Source organism: Anser cygnoides, chromosome 4 (genome assembly GCF_040182565.1).
Source record: "Anser cygnoides isolate HZ-2024a breed goose chromosome 4, Taihu_goose_T2T_genome, whole genome shotgun sequence".
NCBI classification, from domain to species: domain Eukaryota; kingdom Metazoa; phylum Chordata; class Aves; order Anseriformes; family Anatidae; genus Anser; species Anser cygnoides.
Genome location: NC_089876.1, coordinates 28,774,088 through 28,791,882, shown reverse-complemented (window position 1 = coordinate 28,791,882; position 17,795 = coordinate 28,774,088). Strand labels below are relative to the sequence as shown.

Here is a 17,795-nt window from a genome sequence, read left to right as displayed (position 1 = left end):
CCCACTCTGGCACTAGATTCTCAGGCCGCAGCCGTGAGACAAACACCAGTGCTTCCCTCCCTCATGCCGTGCAAGGGCAGCCCTCCTCCACGAGTACAAGGGGCGATGCTTGCAGAGGCCCAGTGTCACCCTGCTCCTAGTGCCACACGTGAAAGGAGCCAGGGGGAACCCACTGGACACCTCTCTGAAAGCACAAGGATGACCCCTGGGATCCCCACCTCATACTCCCTGTTCAACAGCCGCCATCCCAACATGACACCTCGGCCACAGGGACAGAGACACACAGCGACAGAAACAACGCAGTAAACTTCAGCACAGGCGAGGGATGCTCCCGCGCTAGGGCTCGCTGCAGCCCCAGCATTGCCCACTGTAATGCACTGTGCTGCCAGGCATGGCGCTTCTCCTTCCCAAAACCACCTACCACCCTGCCCTAGGGCACATGAAGGTGTAATGTAAGGCTTAATCGACGGGTTGGCAGAGGTAAGGGACAGACCCAAGGCAAGTGGTGCATAGACTAAAACCATAACCAACCTACAAAAGGAGTGTGGATCTGTCTGAACCATACAGATCACTGTGGTGTGTGCAAATGCTGAGGGATACTGCAGCAACAAACCTGTCCCCTTCCGAAGACCAGCTCTTTAATCCTAACAATAACCATCACCTCGTGCCCCTCTAACGTGTAGCACAATACGGCACAGTTGGACTTGACATGTGACGTCCATGTCTGAAAGAGGGAAACATTTCTCAAAAAACATCCCCATTTGCATTCAAGAAAATGAGTCTTTTCATTTCTGAGGCTGAATTTCCCTGCCTGCACAGATAACAACAGATACTCAAGAAAAACAATCAGATAATTTGCTGGGACGAGATTACGTAGTCCAGACTTAATTCACTTATCTCACAGCTTTAGTTGTTCTTAATGTGGATTGAGAGCGGGTCAGGTAACTGCTCCCCTTCCTGACAAACCCAGCAGCTAGGACAGAGTGGGCAGAAAAGGATGGTCAAACCACCACAATCTAATTACTTTGTGGTGTGAGTTTTGGAGGGAGCCCGTCCCTTCCCCATCCCTCTGATTTATATTTGCTTACAAACTGACAGGCAGTCCAACAGCGACTGTTTTTCCAGTGCCACCAGAAAATTTCCACACAAGGTCCACTAATCCTCTACACAAACTCACACGACTGAACACATAAACAAACATCCCAGAAATAGTAATTGCCAGAAAGATTAAGAAAAACATCATTTTGTATTTTTATGTGATGTTTGTGACGTTTACCTACTCTTCTCCTTAGCATTCCTCATACCCATTCAGGTTAGGAGTTTAAATTGTGTAACATTTATTACCAGACCATCTAGCAAGTTGGTGGGTAGTTTTTACAGGTGGTAAACAACACAGCGGAGCATGACTTCATCCAGGGGCACAAGAAATACATTACATACTGGAGCCAGGGAAAGAAAGGCAAAGATGGAATGAGCATACTGTGGCACCCCACAACACAAGCTACAATATTGTAGTTGAAGCCATCATGCACATTTCAAGACAATGTTTTTACGGTTCCTTTTACACAGCCTACAATTTCTCTGCCAAACAATTTACAAATTGATTTAATGCCTTGTGCAAGGAATTCCCACAACCTAAAGTTTACCTGTCACCTTCTGAAACAAGGTGTCTTCAGGAGAAGGAAATATGGCAGTGTAAAGACAACAGGTGGCAAAAGGAAGGACTACCAGATGTGTTTAGTGTTATGCACCCAAATATCGCCTATCTTTAAAAGAGAATTAAAACAGCGCTTAGAAAGAAGGGAATGACTTTGCATCTTCTTTTTGCAGGAGTAATTACATAGCAGAAATCTGAGAGTTTAACCACCAACTGTAATCCAGTGTATTAATCCCCACAGCATATGTTCATCTGCCATCTCTTGATCTTTTCACAGACTGTTAATGCCTCATGTCTGAGACTGCTCCATTTGTACTGCACCTGAAGAACAAGGGTGCTCTTCCAGGCTCACTGCTGCTCTTGTGCACTCCAGTAACACCAACTATAAACACATAACCATAATGGTAACACTAATAACTTGGGAATCATGTCTGTGGGCATCCTATATGCTAAGGATGGTAAGAGATCTCCAAGTGCAGAACCCCATGGGATGCAGTCTGCTGTCTCCTCCCAGGGCTCCATGTTGACCCCAGGAAGGACCATGACTTTACCAATCACCAGTGGGACTGTCAACTCTCTCAGCAACAAGATGGAGGAACCCACGGCTATGTCTCAACTGAAAATTCCCAGGGGTGGGTCAGGTACAGAGAAAGGATGCATCCTGGCATGCTGATGCTCTCTCCCTATCTCCTTACATCTTGGAAAAGGAGGTGAACCACAATCTCATTATTTAGCTGAGTGTCCCAACCTCAGTGATGCCCACCTGACCACAGGGGCCCCACAGGACAAGGGGAAGAGAGGAAATCCATCCTCTGCTGCCACGGCTCCTGTAGACTACCAGGGACAGATAATTGTACTGTTGGCCACGGTCCCACCATGAAACATACAATCCTCCCCATGCACTGCATAGCCAGAACACCACACTGGGGCTCTGAATGACCCTCTGGAGTTGTCCTCAAGGGCAATCAGCAGGTAATTATGCTAGCAAAATAAATTGGCAATGACAAATACTTAATAATTAATGATGTAAAATAAAAATAAAAAATATGCAAAGCTCAGAGCTGGACAGCCCAAGACTCATTTTGGATGTTCTAATTCTGTGTCCCACAGCCAAAACCAGTCAATTCCACCCTAGCTTCTCCATGTAAAATAACAAATTTGAGTTAAGAACTACAATGCTGGGATCACTCGTGAACAAGGCTGTGTAACTGTAAAAAGCAGCAGAATACATGAATGTATTACAAGCAGTTTCCTAAGCCCTAAAAACGGAGGGAGGGGGAGGAAAGAGGGGGAGTACAGCACTGGTGAGTTTTGCCTGCAGAAGGAACATCTGGAAAACCAGGCTGGAGGAATTAGAAAATGAAACGGCTCTAGATAATACCAATAGGAAATTCAGGTCAAATTGCAGGGATATGATTAAGGACAGCAGAATGTTCCTGTAACAATTAAGGGATGTGCAAACACAAAACCTTTGGCTAAGGAGTACACCAACCTGGAAAAAAGTTGTTTTTATGCGGGAGTTTTTTCAGCCTCAGCCACAGGGCTGCCATAGCAGGGGAAAGCACATCAGGTGCACATCCCCATCACGCTCGTAAGCAACTGGAGATCGTCTCCAGCTGCCAAGCAAACAAAGGACATGGGACTGCCATGGGATTAGCCGAAGAGTCACACAGAGAGGATTTTATTCCTAGCTCTGCCACAGGTTTCCTGCAAAACCTTAGGCCAGCAGCTTAGTCCCTCTGCTTCCTTTTTCAACTCTTACTTAAACATTAAAAGGAACAAGTTTGTAGCATTTCAACAACACAACAGATAGCATGCAGAGAAAAAAAAAGAAAAAAAACAATAACAACTACCAAAAACTGTGCCTTATCCCACTCCCTTCCAAGTTAAACTTATCTCAAACATCTTCCAAGATGAGGGCACAGCACAACTTCACATTACAGCCACAACATATGAATACCTCATTGCAAGGACCCCTAATCTTCCTATTGTCACGCAGTGTTGTTGTTTAAGGACCCCCCCACACACACATTTGGAAACCCAGCCTTTCTCCAGCAGCTGCAGGTGGAGCAGCACAACAACAGCAGAGCTGGGCACTGACTTCGTTTCAAGAGATATCACACAGACTTCACTCATTGCATTTTTCAGTTTCTCATCTACAACAACATAAGAGAGCAGAAATGAGAGATAGGCTTTATCAGTTAAAGTAGTGGCACTGTTGTAGATACAGTGGTCTGGGGATATCAGCACAACATAGCTTGCAGGGAGGTAATATCCTCTTTCAGCATGCCCGGTACTGCTGGAAAAATGAATATGTTTTCAAACACACAATTCTCCTGCAGGTCTGAAAGAGCAGAAGCAGAAGTGACTCTAACTCACATGCAAAAGTCACAGACAGAAGAAGCCTCTTTTTCTGTATTAGTTGGTCTAATTGAAGAGTATCACCTTTCCAGCTCCATCTCTTATTTGTTAAAGCCACTAGGCACTTGATATATGTTATTGTACAGCCAAATTTAAGACCATTTCAATAAGATTTTTTTTTTCCCTGCCATTTTATGCCCCAAAGAAACAAATAAGTGGAAAACTCACATGTTAATCACACTGAAGGAACTTTAATTTACTCTGGTGCATAAAAATCTCCCAGATTTTTTCAAAGGAGAGATGCTATCATATGCTTACTTGTTTTGTTCCACTTCACCAAACAGACACTCTCCCTTATGCTAGATGAAAAGTTTTGCAATGGCAAATGTCAGTTTTCAATGATTTGATCTGAAAGCTGCATCACATACCACTACAGCTACACTGCGGGGGAAAACAAGGCTAGCAGTATACCCTTTTACTTTGCAGAAGAAACCATCCACACCAACACCCAGGCTAGTGTTTTCCTCAAAGACGTAGACCAAAAATAGACCAAAGACATGATTGTTCCTCACAAGCATAGCTGACTCTCAGGACATATGAATGCCACACGAATGCCATAACTCCTTACTAACAGAAAGACTGACCTGCCCCTCTGCCCCAGTTTCACTTTGGAGACTGAAAACTAACTTAACCGTCAGCAAGCATGTATTACAGGGTTTAGACTGATTAGGCTGCCCTGCAGACCCAAGTGTTTTGCTTCTAACCCATCTAACAGAGTCACTGCCATCTGCAGACCAACAGACTTTTCAGTGTTGTGCATTTCCCAAGTAGAAGTGCTCTCCTTCCCAGTGCCTGTGCTAGCACTTGCACTGAAGTTTTGCATCCTCAGAGGCTCCAAGTTACCAAGCAGAAAAACGGGGGAGGATGAGCAGGGGCTTTGGTGTTTACCCAGCTGCATGAGGGCAATCACTGTCTTTTCACACAGCATCCTCATCATCCCCTCCCCAGTCCCAAGCCCTTCACCCTGCAGGGGCAGAGGGGCAGCATGGGCTGTGGGGAGGGCAGGAGGAGGGAGCTCGACAGCCCAGTGCTCAAAGGAGCAACCAAAGAATTCTTCTGCAGCCAGAGGAACAGAGAAATGGGTATCTCCCAACACAAAGAGCAAGTGTGAAGCCAGGCGATTCCTACCCATGACAAACTCCAGAGAGGAAATGGAAGGAGCCTGGAACAAAGGTTGTCTTTATCATCCTTGAAGGCACAAGCATGAGGAACCACAGGGGTGGCTGGACCTTGGCTGCAAGACACCCCTGCCATGCCACCTCCCTGTGCAGTGCCATCCCACAGAAGGCGTCAGCTCTATGTCCTGGGATTGCTCTTACCAGAACTGCATCACTAAGCATCTCACACCCTGGGAGGGGACTCCACAGAACAAATAAAAAGCTCTGAAAACTGCTCAGATAACTGAGAATACACCTGTTTACTTCCAAAGAGAGATCATCTGCCCTCCGAATGACATGTGGTTAATCGGAAACAGAAGCATCAGGGCCAGGTGGCAACACATGGTTGGGCAGAAGACAAATCCAGCCAACTCTCCAACCCCCTGCATATCCCACTCTCCAAAAGGGACATTCACAGGAATGTGAGGCAGGACAAGCATGAGCACCCAGGCTGATCCCCTGCTTGTGGGCGGAAGCCAGCAGGTTCTCCTGCAGGGTCAGCAATTAGCAAATGCAGCTAATTGTACTTTGCTCCCTTATTTCAGAAGCAGGCCGAGCAGACCAAGCTCTGCACATGACCTGCAAAACAAACGTGCAAGAGATGGCTTTGACAGAGCAAAGCTTGCTCAAGGCAGAAGGCTGGGGGAGGTACATGTACCTTCCAGAGGCAAAAGACATACATTCCTCTTCCCCCAGCTTTGTTTTTCCTTGCTGGAGTGAGGAAACTCAAGCCATGCAAACAGGGCACTTTCCCCGTCTACCCGTCTGCTTGCCCTTTCTGATTGCCATGACTTACTCTGCTAATACAGCTAACAGAGGCATTTCTCAAAGGCAGACACGAAACTCTGGTTCGGCACACATACCAAATCACCTTGGCAGCATCAAACATCATGCTTCTCTCCATGGTTGTACATAACACCTCCCTGAATATTCTTTTTCTGGGTAGTCATGGCTTTGGGGCTGTTTCTTTTTGTAAGAGCATGATATGAACTATAGCAGCCTAGTCATTCATCTTGAAGCACAACGAGCAGCAACCTATTCTAGGTGATTAATCCATTTTATTACATGATGTTGACACGCTATGGTCTCCCGCACCCAAACTTCCTACCACAGAAGGAATCTACAAGCAACGTGTTCACAAGCAAAACCAGACTTAAGATTTTAAACAAAACGAAAGGTCTGATCTTAAAGCGACCACCCGCTAATTCTTATTCAAAGTAAAATTACAGAGGACAGATAAATAAATGTGTATACACACATTTAAGTAGGATTTACAGAAAGAAAGAGTAATTGCTTGCCACAACACTTGTCAGTTTTGACAAATATACAGCATTTAGACTGATCCTTACTTCTACACAAATATTTCTTTTTTCCCCCTCTAATTTCCAGAATTAGTTATTAAACAGCTGTTCCCACACTTTTTGCAGCTGGTAGACACATAAAATATACAAATTATAAAGTAAGTAAGGAGAACAATTAAAGGGAATCAAAAAGTGCACTAATATACGGTATATTCAAATTCAGCTGTCATTCATCCAGTCTGTTTCTTTGATAGCTTTTTCTTCTCACTTCTCTTTGCTGACATTTACATTAAAAGGTGCAGTATCTTTCAACTTCCATTTTGAACAAATGTTCCTTGTAATGAACAACATGGGCTTGAAAGCATGTTTTCCGAAATTGAGTGAAAAGGTAGTTTTAACGAAGATAAATGAGAAAACTGGAGAAAAGTGAATCGTTCTGCAATCTGAACTAATTCCTGTTTGGAACAGGCTCAACTGAGGAAGGAGATGTAAGACTTTTGGCAATGCAAATTATAATTATTTAAAATCTTGGCAGTAATTTTATCAAATAGTAGCAATTTCATTAAAAGGTGCACTGGTAATCATCTACATAAGGCCTCCAGAGGGGAAAATATACCAATAATTGCATAATTATGTTATCATTGCTCTTATGATGGACCACATTAAATACCACAAAGAGGAGCATTGCTTTTTACTTTCTCTAGGTACTTAGTTCAGTACTTTTTCCTAGAAGATTGCAGCAATAAATAAGAACTTCAGATTAATAAACATGCTCACCAAATTTTGCAGAAATGGCAGAGCTACTTTTTATGCACATATTACGCTGTATTCTCTTTTCCCTCACTGAAAGAACTGGCAGAATCATGAGATAAAAATTGTTTTCAGTGATAAGGTGGATAAGGTATTTATATAGCTCTTACTGCAGTACAAGTCATTGCATCACACATAATGCATCCGTGTGGCAAATTAATGTATTTGAGAAGCCAGTTTTGGCATATTTCCACATTTGTCCATATAAACTAATTTCATCCATTCAGTGATTTCTAATAAGCCTGAAATAAGTTAGATTTCCTTCATTTAACTAGTGCACAAGCTTTGCTGCTAATTAGGATGTTGTGAAAAAATTGTGTAAAAGCATTATCTTACCAGCAACGCCAACTCTAATACACGTATTTTTAAAGGGGGACATAGCGTTAGAGAAATATTCTTGCACATGTCTGTTGAAACTGTGAGTACAAAGACTTCTGGAGGATTCATTCACAGGTTCTTCAGAACCTCTGAGGGTGAAGAAATCCAGTTTTGGGTAATCATGCTAACACCAAGCAAGACTGTCAGTGACAACGTCTTGGAAGTGCCTTGAATATAGAGATTAGGATATATTTCTGACAATCCAGTTTCATTTCTCAAGTCATCTTCTAGCAAGGAGATACATAACTCAGCCTTTTAACTTAATCTCCTGTGTCCGCAGAAGTCCCACATATATTTTTCTTGCGAGTTGTACTTTACCTCCTAGTTTATTAACATAGCCCTACCAGAAACTGCATACATGGCATACACGTAGGAAGCTACTTACTCAAACAGTTGTCCTCCTTCCTACCACAGAAAAGATTAATGGACGTGCACGAGATGGCATCCTGCTGTGAGTACGGTTTGAATACCTGCCTAAGCAAGGAATCCCATTTCAGTATCTTTTTTGATGGTATCTAGTTTATAGGAGGAGACCAGAAATGCAGAGTTTACTCCAGCAGCTCCAATCTGACCTCTTTTATTGTGCTGCATACCCAAAATCCTACATTTGATGATATTAGCATTATTGCAGAGTCAGCAATTTTATATATAATACCTGGAAGTCAGACGTGCTATGAAATAGGAAACGTCAACAGTTTGTGTTACAATGAATGCTACTGGGAGGAAGCTTTTATTTTGTTGAAGATAACATGATTTCTTCCCAAAGTTATAAAGTTATGCTCATCTAGGCACAGAAAGTGCTTCTATGCCATACAAAATAGCAAACAAAGTGGCAGCAAAAGTAAAGAATCAGGCAGTCACTAAGAAGCAGAACTGAATGCATCAGCACTAGCTGCTAGTGCAGGAGAGCACCTATATAATCCTAAGGCATACAAACAGAACCATTTCTGGCAGAAATACCACATTAATGTGCGTTTTTACTTTAATACTACATTAAAAAATAAAAATGTGGCATTTTACAGTGCATATTTTCCTTTTAAAAAGTAAAAATATTCAAAACTAACTTTGAAACTACAACATGAATTAAAACTTACACCTCCTATACTCCTTGAAAAATTAAAAGGCATAATATTATTCAAGCTTTACACTTGCTGCCAACATTTTAAAGATAATCAAACAATTGAATTGATGGAAGTCATTAACTGAGCACCTCTAGATAGGTTGTGCAGCAGTGATAAACCAGTCCTTGGCATCTGGAGTTTCCTTGCAAGTGCAGAGAAAATATTTTCCTTACTTAGTTCATTCAGTCCAACTCAATTAAGCAACTTGCCCATTCAGAAATGAGCTAGTGTAAAGGAGTTGAAAAAAATACATGAATGTTTCTTTCCATTTCCATTCTAGGAATAAAAAGAGGATGAGATCGACTAGTTCTGAAATTTTTGCAGCATAGTGACTAGAAACCGCCAGTTTTGACTACAGATAGGGCTTTCAGACATTAATTCTTTATTTCAAAACATTTCTCAATGAGTTTTTTCTTTGGAATTGGCTGGCTTCTCTGTGGTGCTCTTTATCTAACAGAAGAACATTTCAGAATTCTGGTTTCCTCCATTGTAATTGATGCAAATCATAAGTAAAAAATCAATTATCTAATACATAAGAAATGTCAACACTTTCTGTCTTCATACTGAAACATACACATGAAGAATCAGAATAAGTGTGTATGTAACAAGCTACATAATTGCTTAAATACATGCACTGTGATTAATCAAACTGAGTATAACATTAAGTGCAAAGGCTATATTTAATTAAAACTATCTCAATGGTAATAAAGGAGGTTAAACCTTTCTTTACAAAATGATTAAGTACAAATGCAAAACAGTTAGAATGAGGCTTACTGTTGGCTGATTTAAATCATGATTAAAATCAGATTTACAATGCTTTGAATCAAATTGCAGCACACTACACAGGGAAATAACTATCTTGTTAAACCTGGAAGCACTACATTTCTTTTCTGGAGACAGGTGTCAATTTTACACATCGTCCCTGGAGGTCATGCAAACGAGTTGGAGAGGGCTGAGAAGAACAATAAGATTAGGATGAGTTACAAAAGACGCACCAAAAGAAAGGGCTGAAGAAGCTGTACTTGTTCATCATAGAAAAGTCAAAGGTGTGATGTTAGTTGCCGATATGCAAAATGCTATCATCAAGAAGATGGTGATCAGCACTTTACTATGTCCACAAGAACATGGGGAAAAAAGAACGGAACTCAGCAACAGCAAGGTAGTTGAGGTTAAATATCAAGAGAAGCTTTGAACTCCGACAATTAGTTAAGCATTATAAAACAAAAACTAGTGGGAAAATCTGTACCACAAGTCTGTCTTAGAGCAGCCAGCCAGAAATCTGCCTGGGAAGATCTGCTATGCCTGACCCTGGTAGAGAGCAGGGGACGGACCAGATGACCTCTGCAGGTCCCCTCCAGCCGTACTCTTACAGCTCTGTGGAAGCTTTCTAATATTTGTTCTGTTTCTTAGAAACCCTGCTGCTGGAGTCAGGTGAATGTGTGAGAAAGTCAGATTTCATTTAGCAAAGAATGAAGTTTCCAGTCCTGAGGGCTGTGGACAAAAGCTTCAACCCGTGACGTTGGTGCACCCATTAACTCCTGAACAACAACAACAGAAAAAAAGAAAAAAGAAAAAAAAAAAACAGATTGAGAGCGCCAAGTGCCAGTTTTTAATCTCATGATGCTGTTCAGCAGGAACCTAGTTAGTTCTGAGTGGCCTAGGTATGTGAATACCCAAAACACTGCTGACTTACATAGCTCATTCAGGCCATTTCTGCCCCTCTGAAACATGCAGGCTCTGAATGACAGGGGGATATTTGCACAGTTCCTTTCATAACCGGCTAGTTTCATTTCTTTTTCCAGTGTGGCTTTTGCACAAAGCTTTTTGTAGAAGCCTGCTTCGTATCGTGAAGAGCATGGTCACCCAGCACGAGTGGAGAAGCACTCAGCATAAGACAATGACTGATGGGAAAGGAAAGTAAATGCAGAACTAACCTGGCATTTGTCAGGTCTCAAGGAACATACAAGAGATGCGTTATGACTTTCCAATTTTTCTTCCGCAGTTTTCATCTCTTCTTACTTTAAATCAGCCCATACATCCTCTTTATCACTTAGATTTACAGCTGTCAGTGCTTAGCAGACAGTACTGAGTTCTTCTCCGTATCAGGTATTTAATGATTATATTACGTGATCAGGGACTCGGCTGTCAAATGACATTTAAAATCATAGACTTTTAATGTTGTCAGCCCCACAATGACAAAACTCCCTGCAGTTGATAACGTTACTAAATGACGCTTTATTTTAGCTACAGTCTTCAGGAAGGATCTGTACAGAGCAGCCTAGGAGTTGCACGGCACGTTAGCAACATTAGAAACTTATCTGTTATTTGTGTGCCTGTTTGCTGTAAAAGATAACATAACCAAGGGCCTTACATGCCGTACAAAATAATTCTGTTGTGACACGAGAATGAACATTAAAAATCCATTTAAGGGTCTATCTGAAAACCTATGTTTTCAGAATAAATCGATATAATCCCCAAGAGTAAACCCTCTGAGAGATTAACACTTACTGTGTTTTCTAATTGGTATAACCTAGAAAATAGGAGTCGCTCTCTCCCTTCAAACACAGATGTTTACATTCCTCTAACGCTTTTATCACTAACTGCAGCAATCTTGGCCAGTGGACAAACAATACACTCCAGTTGCCATTACGTCTGGCAACAAGCCCATGAGACTACTCACACGCGTAAAATTACGTCCATTTCTGGCCGTTTGCGGGTCACATTGTCATAGAGGGTCAGGCACCCTTTGGAAAATCCCTTCTTGTCTCCAAAAATTTACTTAAAGAGCAAAGCACAACACTTCTGCAGTAAAATAATATAGACGAAGAAATTTCAAATGCCTTTTGTGTCAAGTTGTAGTAATTTGCATGTGCATTCTCTTCAGATTTTCTTTAATAAATGTCCCAAAGACGTAAAACACTTAAGTTTGGTTTGCCACTTTCTAAGACCCTTGGTCTTTAGCATCAGATCTCTTTCGCCTAAGGTCACAGCGAACACCTCAAGCTGTCCTAGGGCTCAAGAGACTCAACAGGGGGAGCTGAGTTTCTGAAGGACAGAAACAAGTGCAGGTTTTTTCCTGTGTAGGGGAATATTCAGAAGGTATTAAGGAATTACAAAAAGGCAATATTTTATACTTAAAGTGCGAGGGTTCTTACAGTAACTACAATGCGTTAGGACATCAGACCTCATTTCCTCCAGCCATTCTTTATACGGCTGACGGAGACTTAAGGAAATGAGTCAAAATCCTGGAAGATGTTTGTACTACACAAGAAAGAAAACAACATCTGTAAAATAATGTGTGTCACATACGTACAGCAAGACAATGTGCAGCGCTTGATCTCTGCAATGGCATTCATCTTCACGGACACAGAGAGAAAAAAAAAAAAACAGCTGAAAAGTGTCTTAACCTTGAGCGATTACTGCCTCTCTTCTACAAGACTGATATCAGATTGGATCGGTTGTCATGTATTGTAGATAAACATATATGTTGTTGAAACAATCTGATGCTGTGCAGTTCTCGTTTCATCCAGAATTTGTTATTCCTTACCCTCAGATTACACCAGCCTGTTTACTGAAAGTTCAGGCTAGAAAGAAGCTTTCCTTCAAACTACAGATGCGTAATATTTGGTATTTAGCTTGGCAGCTACAGCTATGCCTTAAAAATCTTGTGAATAGATTAAGAAAAAAAACAACACAGAATTACAGTTAAGAATACAGCAGGCTGAAATGCAAAGAATACAGAGGTATCATAGAGCCCCTCACTACAGACCAGAGAGAGAAAAGGCCAAGCTCTACTGCAAGAAACTCCTGACTGGGACATGACTCAGATGTTCCTCCTGAGATCTGCCCCTGGCTGGGGCTTACATGTGCTTAAGACATATCCTTTCTGATTCCACCTGTGTCCTGGTGCAACATGTCCCTGCTTGAGGTGCGTCAGGACCCTCGAATCAATCCACACACCTGCAAAGCAGCGTTATTGCTTCGGCAGGCAACAGTAGGTTTCTGGTAGAAAGCCCACCGAGAGCCAGCGTAACCTAAGCGCGCTGCAGCTGCGCTCGTCTGTTGACGAGAGGCTCTTGCTCAAAAAAAGAGCACAGGGAAATGCCTCCAGTCTCTGTGAATGGTACTTAAACTGGCTGCAAATGCGAGTCTCACTTCTTGCCAAATTTATCCCAGTCTTCATTATGAAGCCTGAAGAAAAATCACTTAGGCACTTGCTCGGAGAAGGTTCCCGGTTGTAACGGAAGGAAAAGAGTTGAGTATTGAGCAATCTTTAACATTTCCACTCTGCTCCTGGCAGTGGCCTTGGGCCACGTTTATGCACAGGGGAATTGGCACTGCTGCAGGGGAGGGAGGAGAAAAAGGAGAGGTGGAAACAGGGATGTAGGGAGGGCAGGGTGTTCAGATGGGCTGAGGGGGTCAAGGCAGTGACTGAGCAACAGCAATCAGAAACCTCATCAAGTTCAGTCTTCCTCCTTCAGCCCTCCTCCCCCACAGCTGACAGGTACCAGGGAGTGTTATGAAAGCAGACATTCTTCCCTCTGGGCACGGGAGAGCCTCCTATTGCTCTGCAGCTGACTGAAAGGAGGGTATATTGATGGATGCTGGAAGGAACCATATCCAGTCTTCCATGACCGCGGGATGGAAATGCCGTGCAGGCTCTGGCAGAGCACAGGGGGACGGGGAGAGCCTCGGGGGAGGACAGGAGAGGCACAGAGCAAAGATCATTTCAGAAAAGTGCATAAAAGGAGAACCGAGCAATCCCCACGTGAAAGGAAAAGTGGAAGCATATGTTAGGACACAAGAAAAACAAAGAATAGGAAGGGGCTGTGGACAGAAGAGATGAATGGTTTACTCCGAGCAGCTCCTTTAAGCTTTGTTTTCTACATCCTCCTTCCCTATCTGCATCCAAAGGAAGAATCTCTTGACTAAAAGCCAAAAAAAATATACTTAATATAAGTTTGCATACGAATAAACAATAGGATAGCGGACAGGTCTGAATGTGGACCGTGGGAGCTCATCCAGCCCATGCATCTGCAGCAGGGCAAGCACAGTGATGTGCTAACTCCGGAGCAGTCTTCGAGCAAGTCAGCTCTGCCAGGACACGAGCCTCCGATCCGATACCTCCTCCCCTGGCACAAAACTAGCCCTGGATGTCATATGGCTGTGCGATGCACAGGTGTTACAGGCAGTTGTCTTTTTTTGGCAGCAAGACACTTCTACCTGCCACACCATGTATTTTTGGTCTACACAAGTTTCCCTAACGTGCCCCAGGGGGTGAAATGTCTCCCACTAGGGTCTGAACCCAGAACCAGACGAATGATGGAGAGAAAGTTTCTCCTTGCCCCTCCGTACTCTCACAACCTCCAGGAGATGCTGCCAGCTTCCCAAGTTTTCCTTAAGGCCAGTTTAGCCATAAGAGGAAGGATAACCTTTAAGGGCGGACAACAAGTACGCGAAGCAAAGAAAGTTGGTGGCTGTTAAATCCAACACGTCTCACGTCCCAAAGCAGAGCGCTTCACGACAGAGCCCTGTAAATCGCCACGGGAGCTGTTCCTGGTTATTTTACTCGTACTCCCTTCCAGCACAGTGGCCGGGGGGGAGGACAGAGCCCGGCGCTGCAGCCCCCAACATCTGCTTCTGCCTCTCAGCAATGTGCCAGCTCGTAGGAGGAGCACAGCCCGTGCTTCCCCCCAGCGGGGCGTGCAGCTCCCCAGCAGCCGCCTCCCCGGGCACCTGCCGAGCTCCGAAAGCCTCGTGCAAAGCCGCCGAGCGCCGCAACCCCACGCCGCGCCTCCGATCTCCAGCCCAGCGAGGTCGAGCCAGGGGGAACCCCTTTCGCCGAGCGGGCAGCCGGGATCCTTCGGGTCCCCCGCCCGGCACACCGAAGTTTTGGCGCCCCCGAAGCCCCTCTCGCTAGGAGGCGGCTCGGTTGTGCTCAGCAGCCCGGCTCCGACGCCTCTCCCCGGGGCTGCACCGAGCCGGGCACCGAGCCCACGACCCCCGCGGCCCCCCCGCGACCCCCGGGCGCGCTTCGCCCCGGCAGGGCAGCGCCGGGCACCTGCCGGCGGCGGCCGTCCCCTGCCTATTGTTCGAGCAGCGCCGAACCGCGGGGACATTTTGTACTGATGAAGAGATAGTTTATTGTCAAAACAGCCCGGCCCGGAGAGGTTGGGGGGGGGGGGGGGGACGACAACACTCCTAGCCCCCTCCCAACCCCGCAGAACCGCGCAGCGCAAACAAAGGACTTTTTTTTTTTAATTACGATTTTTATTTTTCCTACGGGGCGTCCCGCGAAAGCGACTGGGGTTAAGGGGGGGGAGCGATACCAAACGCAACCGAGCTTTCTGCCTCCCCCCTTCCCTTTACCTCCCCCCTCCCTCCCCTCCCCGGTGTCCCCTAAAGTTCCCCGCCGCCCCCTGCCCTCGGCTCCCACCTGCGGGGAAGAGGCTGAGCAGCAGCAGCAGCAGCAGCGCGCCGTGCGCCAGCAGCTCCCTGCCGAGGTGCGCGCCCTCCATGCCGCCGCCGGGCCCCCCCCGGCTCTGCCGCTCGCACCGCCCGCCGCTCCGAGATGCCCGAGCCCCCGCGGGAGGGCTGCGGACTACAACCGGCCCCGCCGCCGCCGCCGCCGCCGGCCCCGCCTCCGCCGCCCGCCTCCCCCCCTTCCCCGTCCTTCCCCGAGCCCCCCCCGTTCCCCCCCCCCCAACCTCGGCCCGCCCCGACGCCACGGGTATGGGCGCAGGTGAGGGGGTGAACCCCCCCCCCCGGGGGGCAGGGGGAGGCGTCGGGAGCCTCGGTGAAAAGAGAGAACCGCTCCCTAACCCCTCCTCGATCCCCCCCACTTGATATCATTATTATGATTTTTAAGGAATAAGGAACCCCCCCCGCGGGGAGGGGCTGGGGTTGGGGGAGCACCGGAGGATGCACGTGGTCCTCGCCCGACGCCCCCCTGGCCCAGCCCTTTGCCCTCCCGATGTGCCCGCGGCGGTGGGGTGGCCCCTGCTAGGGGTGAGAAGCGAGCCGCAGGTGTGCCCCGTGCCACAGAACTAAAGATCGAAATAACCCGGTGTGGTACGGAAAAGAGAAAGCTGACAGGGAGCTTAAACGTGGAGAAAAAAAAGGTTCTTACAAAGAAGATTGCGAGCAATTGTTTTTCACGTCCCTCAAGGGCAAGATACAAAGTAATCCATTTAGTTCTCAGCAAAGAAAAAAAAAGAGAGGAAGAAATAGCTTAAATGTTAGGAAAGCACTTGCAAAGGGGAAGGAGAATTTAGTCTCCAAACGCATCGTGGAGAAGAGGTGGTGGAATCCCACAGAGGGAGTTTTTTAAGCACCGATGAGACAAGTGACAAGGAGGATCCGGGATCACTTGCTTATTTCTGCAGCTACGGAGCCAGAGGGGAGCTGCTCTGCAGGCAGAAATAACGCGAACTGCAGAAATGTCTGCCTTAACACTGCCTTAACGCTGCTCTGTCAGCCAGTGCCACGCCGCCGGAGCGAAGGAAGGCAGGCACTGCGTGATCCTGGTCGGTGCTGGCAGGGGGACAGCCCATGGCTGTGGCCAGGGTCCCGCTGGTGGTGCCCGAGTGGGCAGCAGGGCAAGGCCACGACTGTTGGCACAGCCACGGCCACGGCTCCGAATGTGCAGAAGGGGTAGGGGACACATGGCAAAGCCTTCACCCGTGGCAAAACATAAATGTAGACTTCTTGAAACGTGTCAGTACAGATCAGAAAAGTTATTGAAGGTAAATTATTCCTTTTTTTTTTTTCTTTTCTTTTTTGGCACTGTCAGATTTTTTTCCAAGGTTAATAGCACTGTCCCATATGGTCCAGCATTAGATGAAAGTCTTGTCTTATATGTTTAAAATGGCTCTCTCTATTTCTTTACTCTCTTTCATCTCTGACAGCCAGTCTCTTTTGATGGGTGAGTACTTCCCTCGCTGCAAAACGGAATACATTTTTGTTAGCACTCTGACAATTTCAAAATCAAACATCATTTTTTAGTCATATTTCTTACTAGGTGCTAGCCTCATCAAATTAATTCTGGGCAGTGAAAAAAAAAATAGCTGAAGTACTTAAAATTTTAGTGCACTCCAGATTTTCCATGTTTCTTTCTGTAGGAGAGAAAAAAGGACTTTTATACACATAAATGCTTGGAGCATTTACGGTTTAATTTCATAAGATGCAAAGGCAGCGAAGAATGAGAGGTTTCCCCTAAAACATTATCAAGGAACATGCGATGTTGTTTTTGTGTCAGGTTTCTCCCTGCTCTGCTTGATTAGTGCTGTTTCGGTTAGTCCGAATGTTTATGTCCTGCACATCCCCAATCACATGAAGCCCAACTCGCGTGGCCCTACATCATGTGCCTCATCTCCACAAGCATTAGCTGAATGTTAGACGTCTCAAAATCAGAATGGCAACAATATTCTCCATCTACTTTGCCTGGCTATAAATAGCTACCATAAGAAGGAGACACAGGTGAACTGGCTTTAACCTTGCCACTTCATTTACTTTTAATAATCATAACGATAAACATAGTTGCCCTTTTCACCTCATCCCAATATATTGCCCTGAAAGCTGTGAGTTCTCTTGTCCGTGTTCTTTTTGCATTATAGAAAGAAAAAAAAAATAATAAAAAAAGTTTCTTAAACAGTGAAGGACACTCTCAGTTCTTTTACTACTCCTGTCTGAAATATGTGAGCTTAAGGCAACGTGGTTCTTGTCTGCATTTACACCCAGCCTCGCATGTTCCTCTTATTGTCCCCATAGCACTGTGGCCGTATGTTGGGATAGGTAACGCCATCTCCTCGCATTGTCTGCTGCAACCAACTTGCAGTAGGTGGATGTGCTAGAGGAAAAAGAGAGATCCACAGACTTTGCAGAGAATGGATACAGATTTGGAGATAAAAATGATAGGCTTGGAGAAATATCCGAAGCCCTCTACTTGGAA

At 45.3% G+C, this 17,795-nt stretch overlaps 1 protein-coding gene across 1 annotated transcript in view; it reads right to left on the bottom strand.

Annotated features, from left to right (window-relative positions):
- KIT (KIT proto-oncogene, receptor tyrosine kinase) overlaps window positions 1–15,469 on the bottom strand; it is a 54,093-nt gene extending 38,624 nt beyond the window's left edge. Inside the window, exon 1 of the mRNA XM_066995878.1 lies at window positions 15,282–15,469. Coding sequence (XP_066851979.1) covers window positions 15,282–15,363 — 82 coding nt within the window. The 5' untranslated portion in view covers window positions 15,364–15,469. The remainder of the gene's footprint in view (window positions 1–15,281) is intronic.
- Window positions 15,470–17,795: the final 2,326 nt, after the last annotated feature.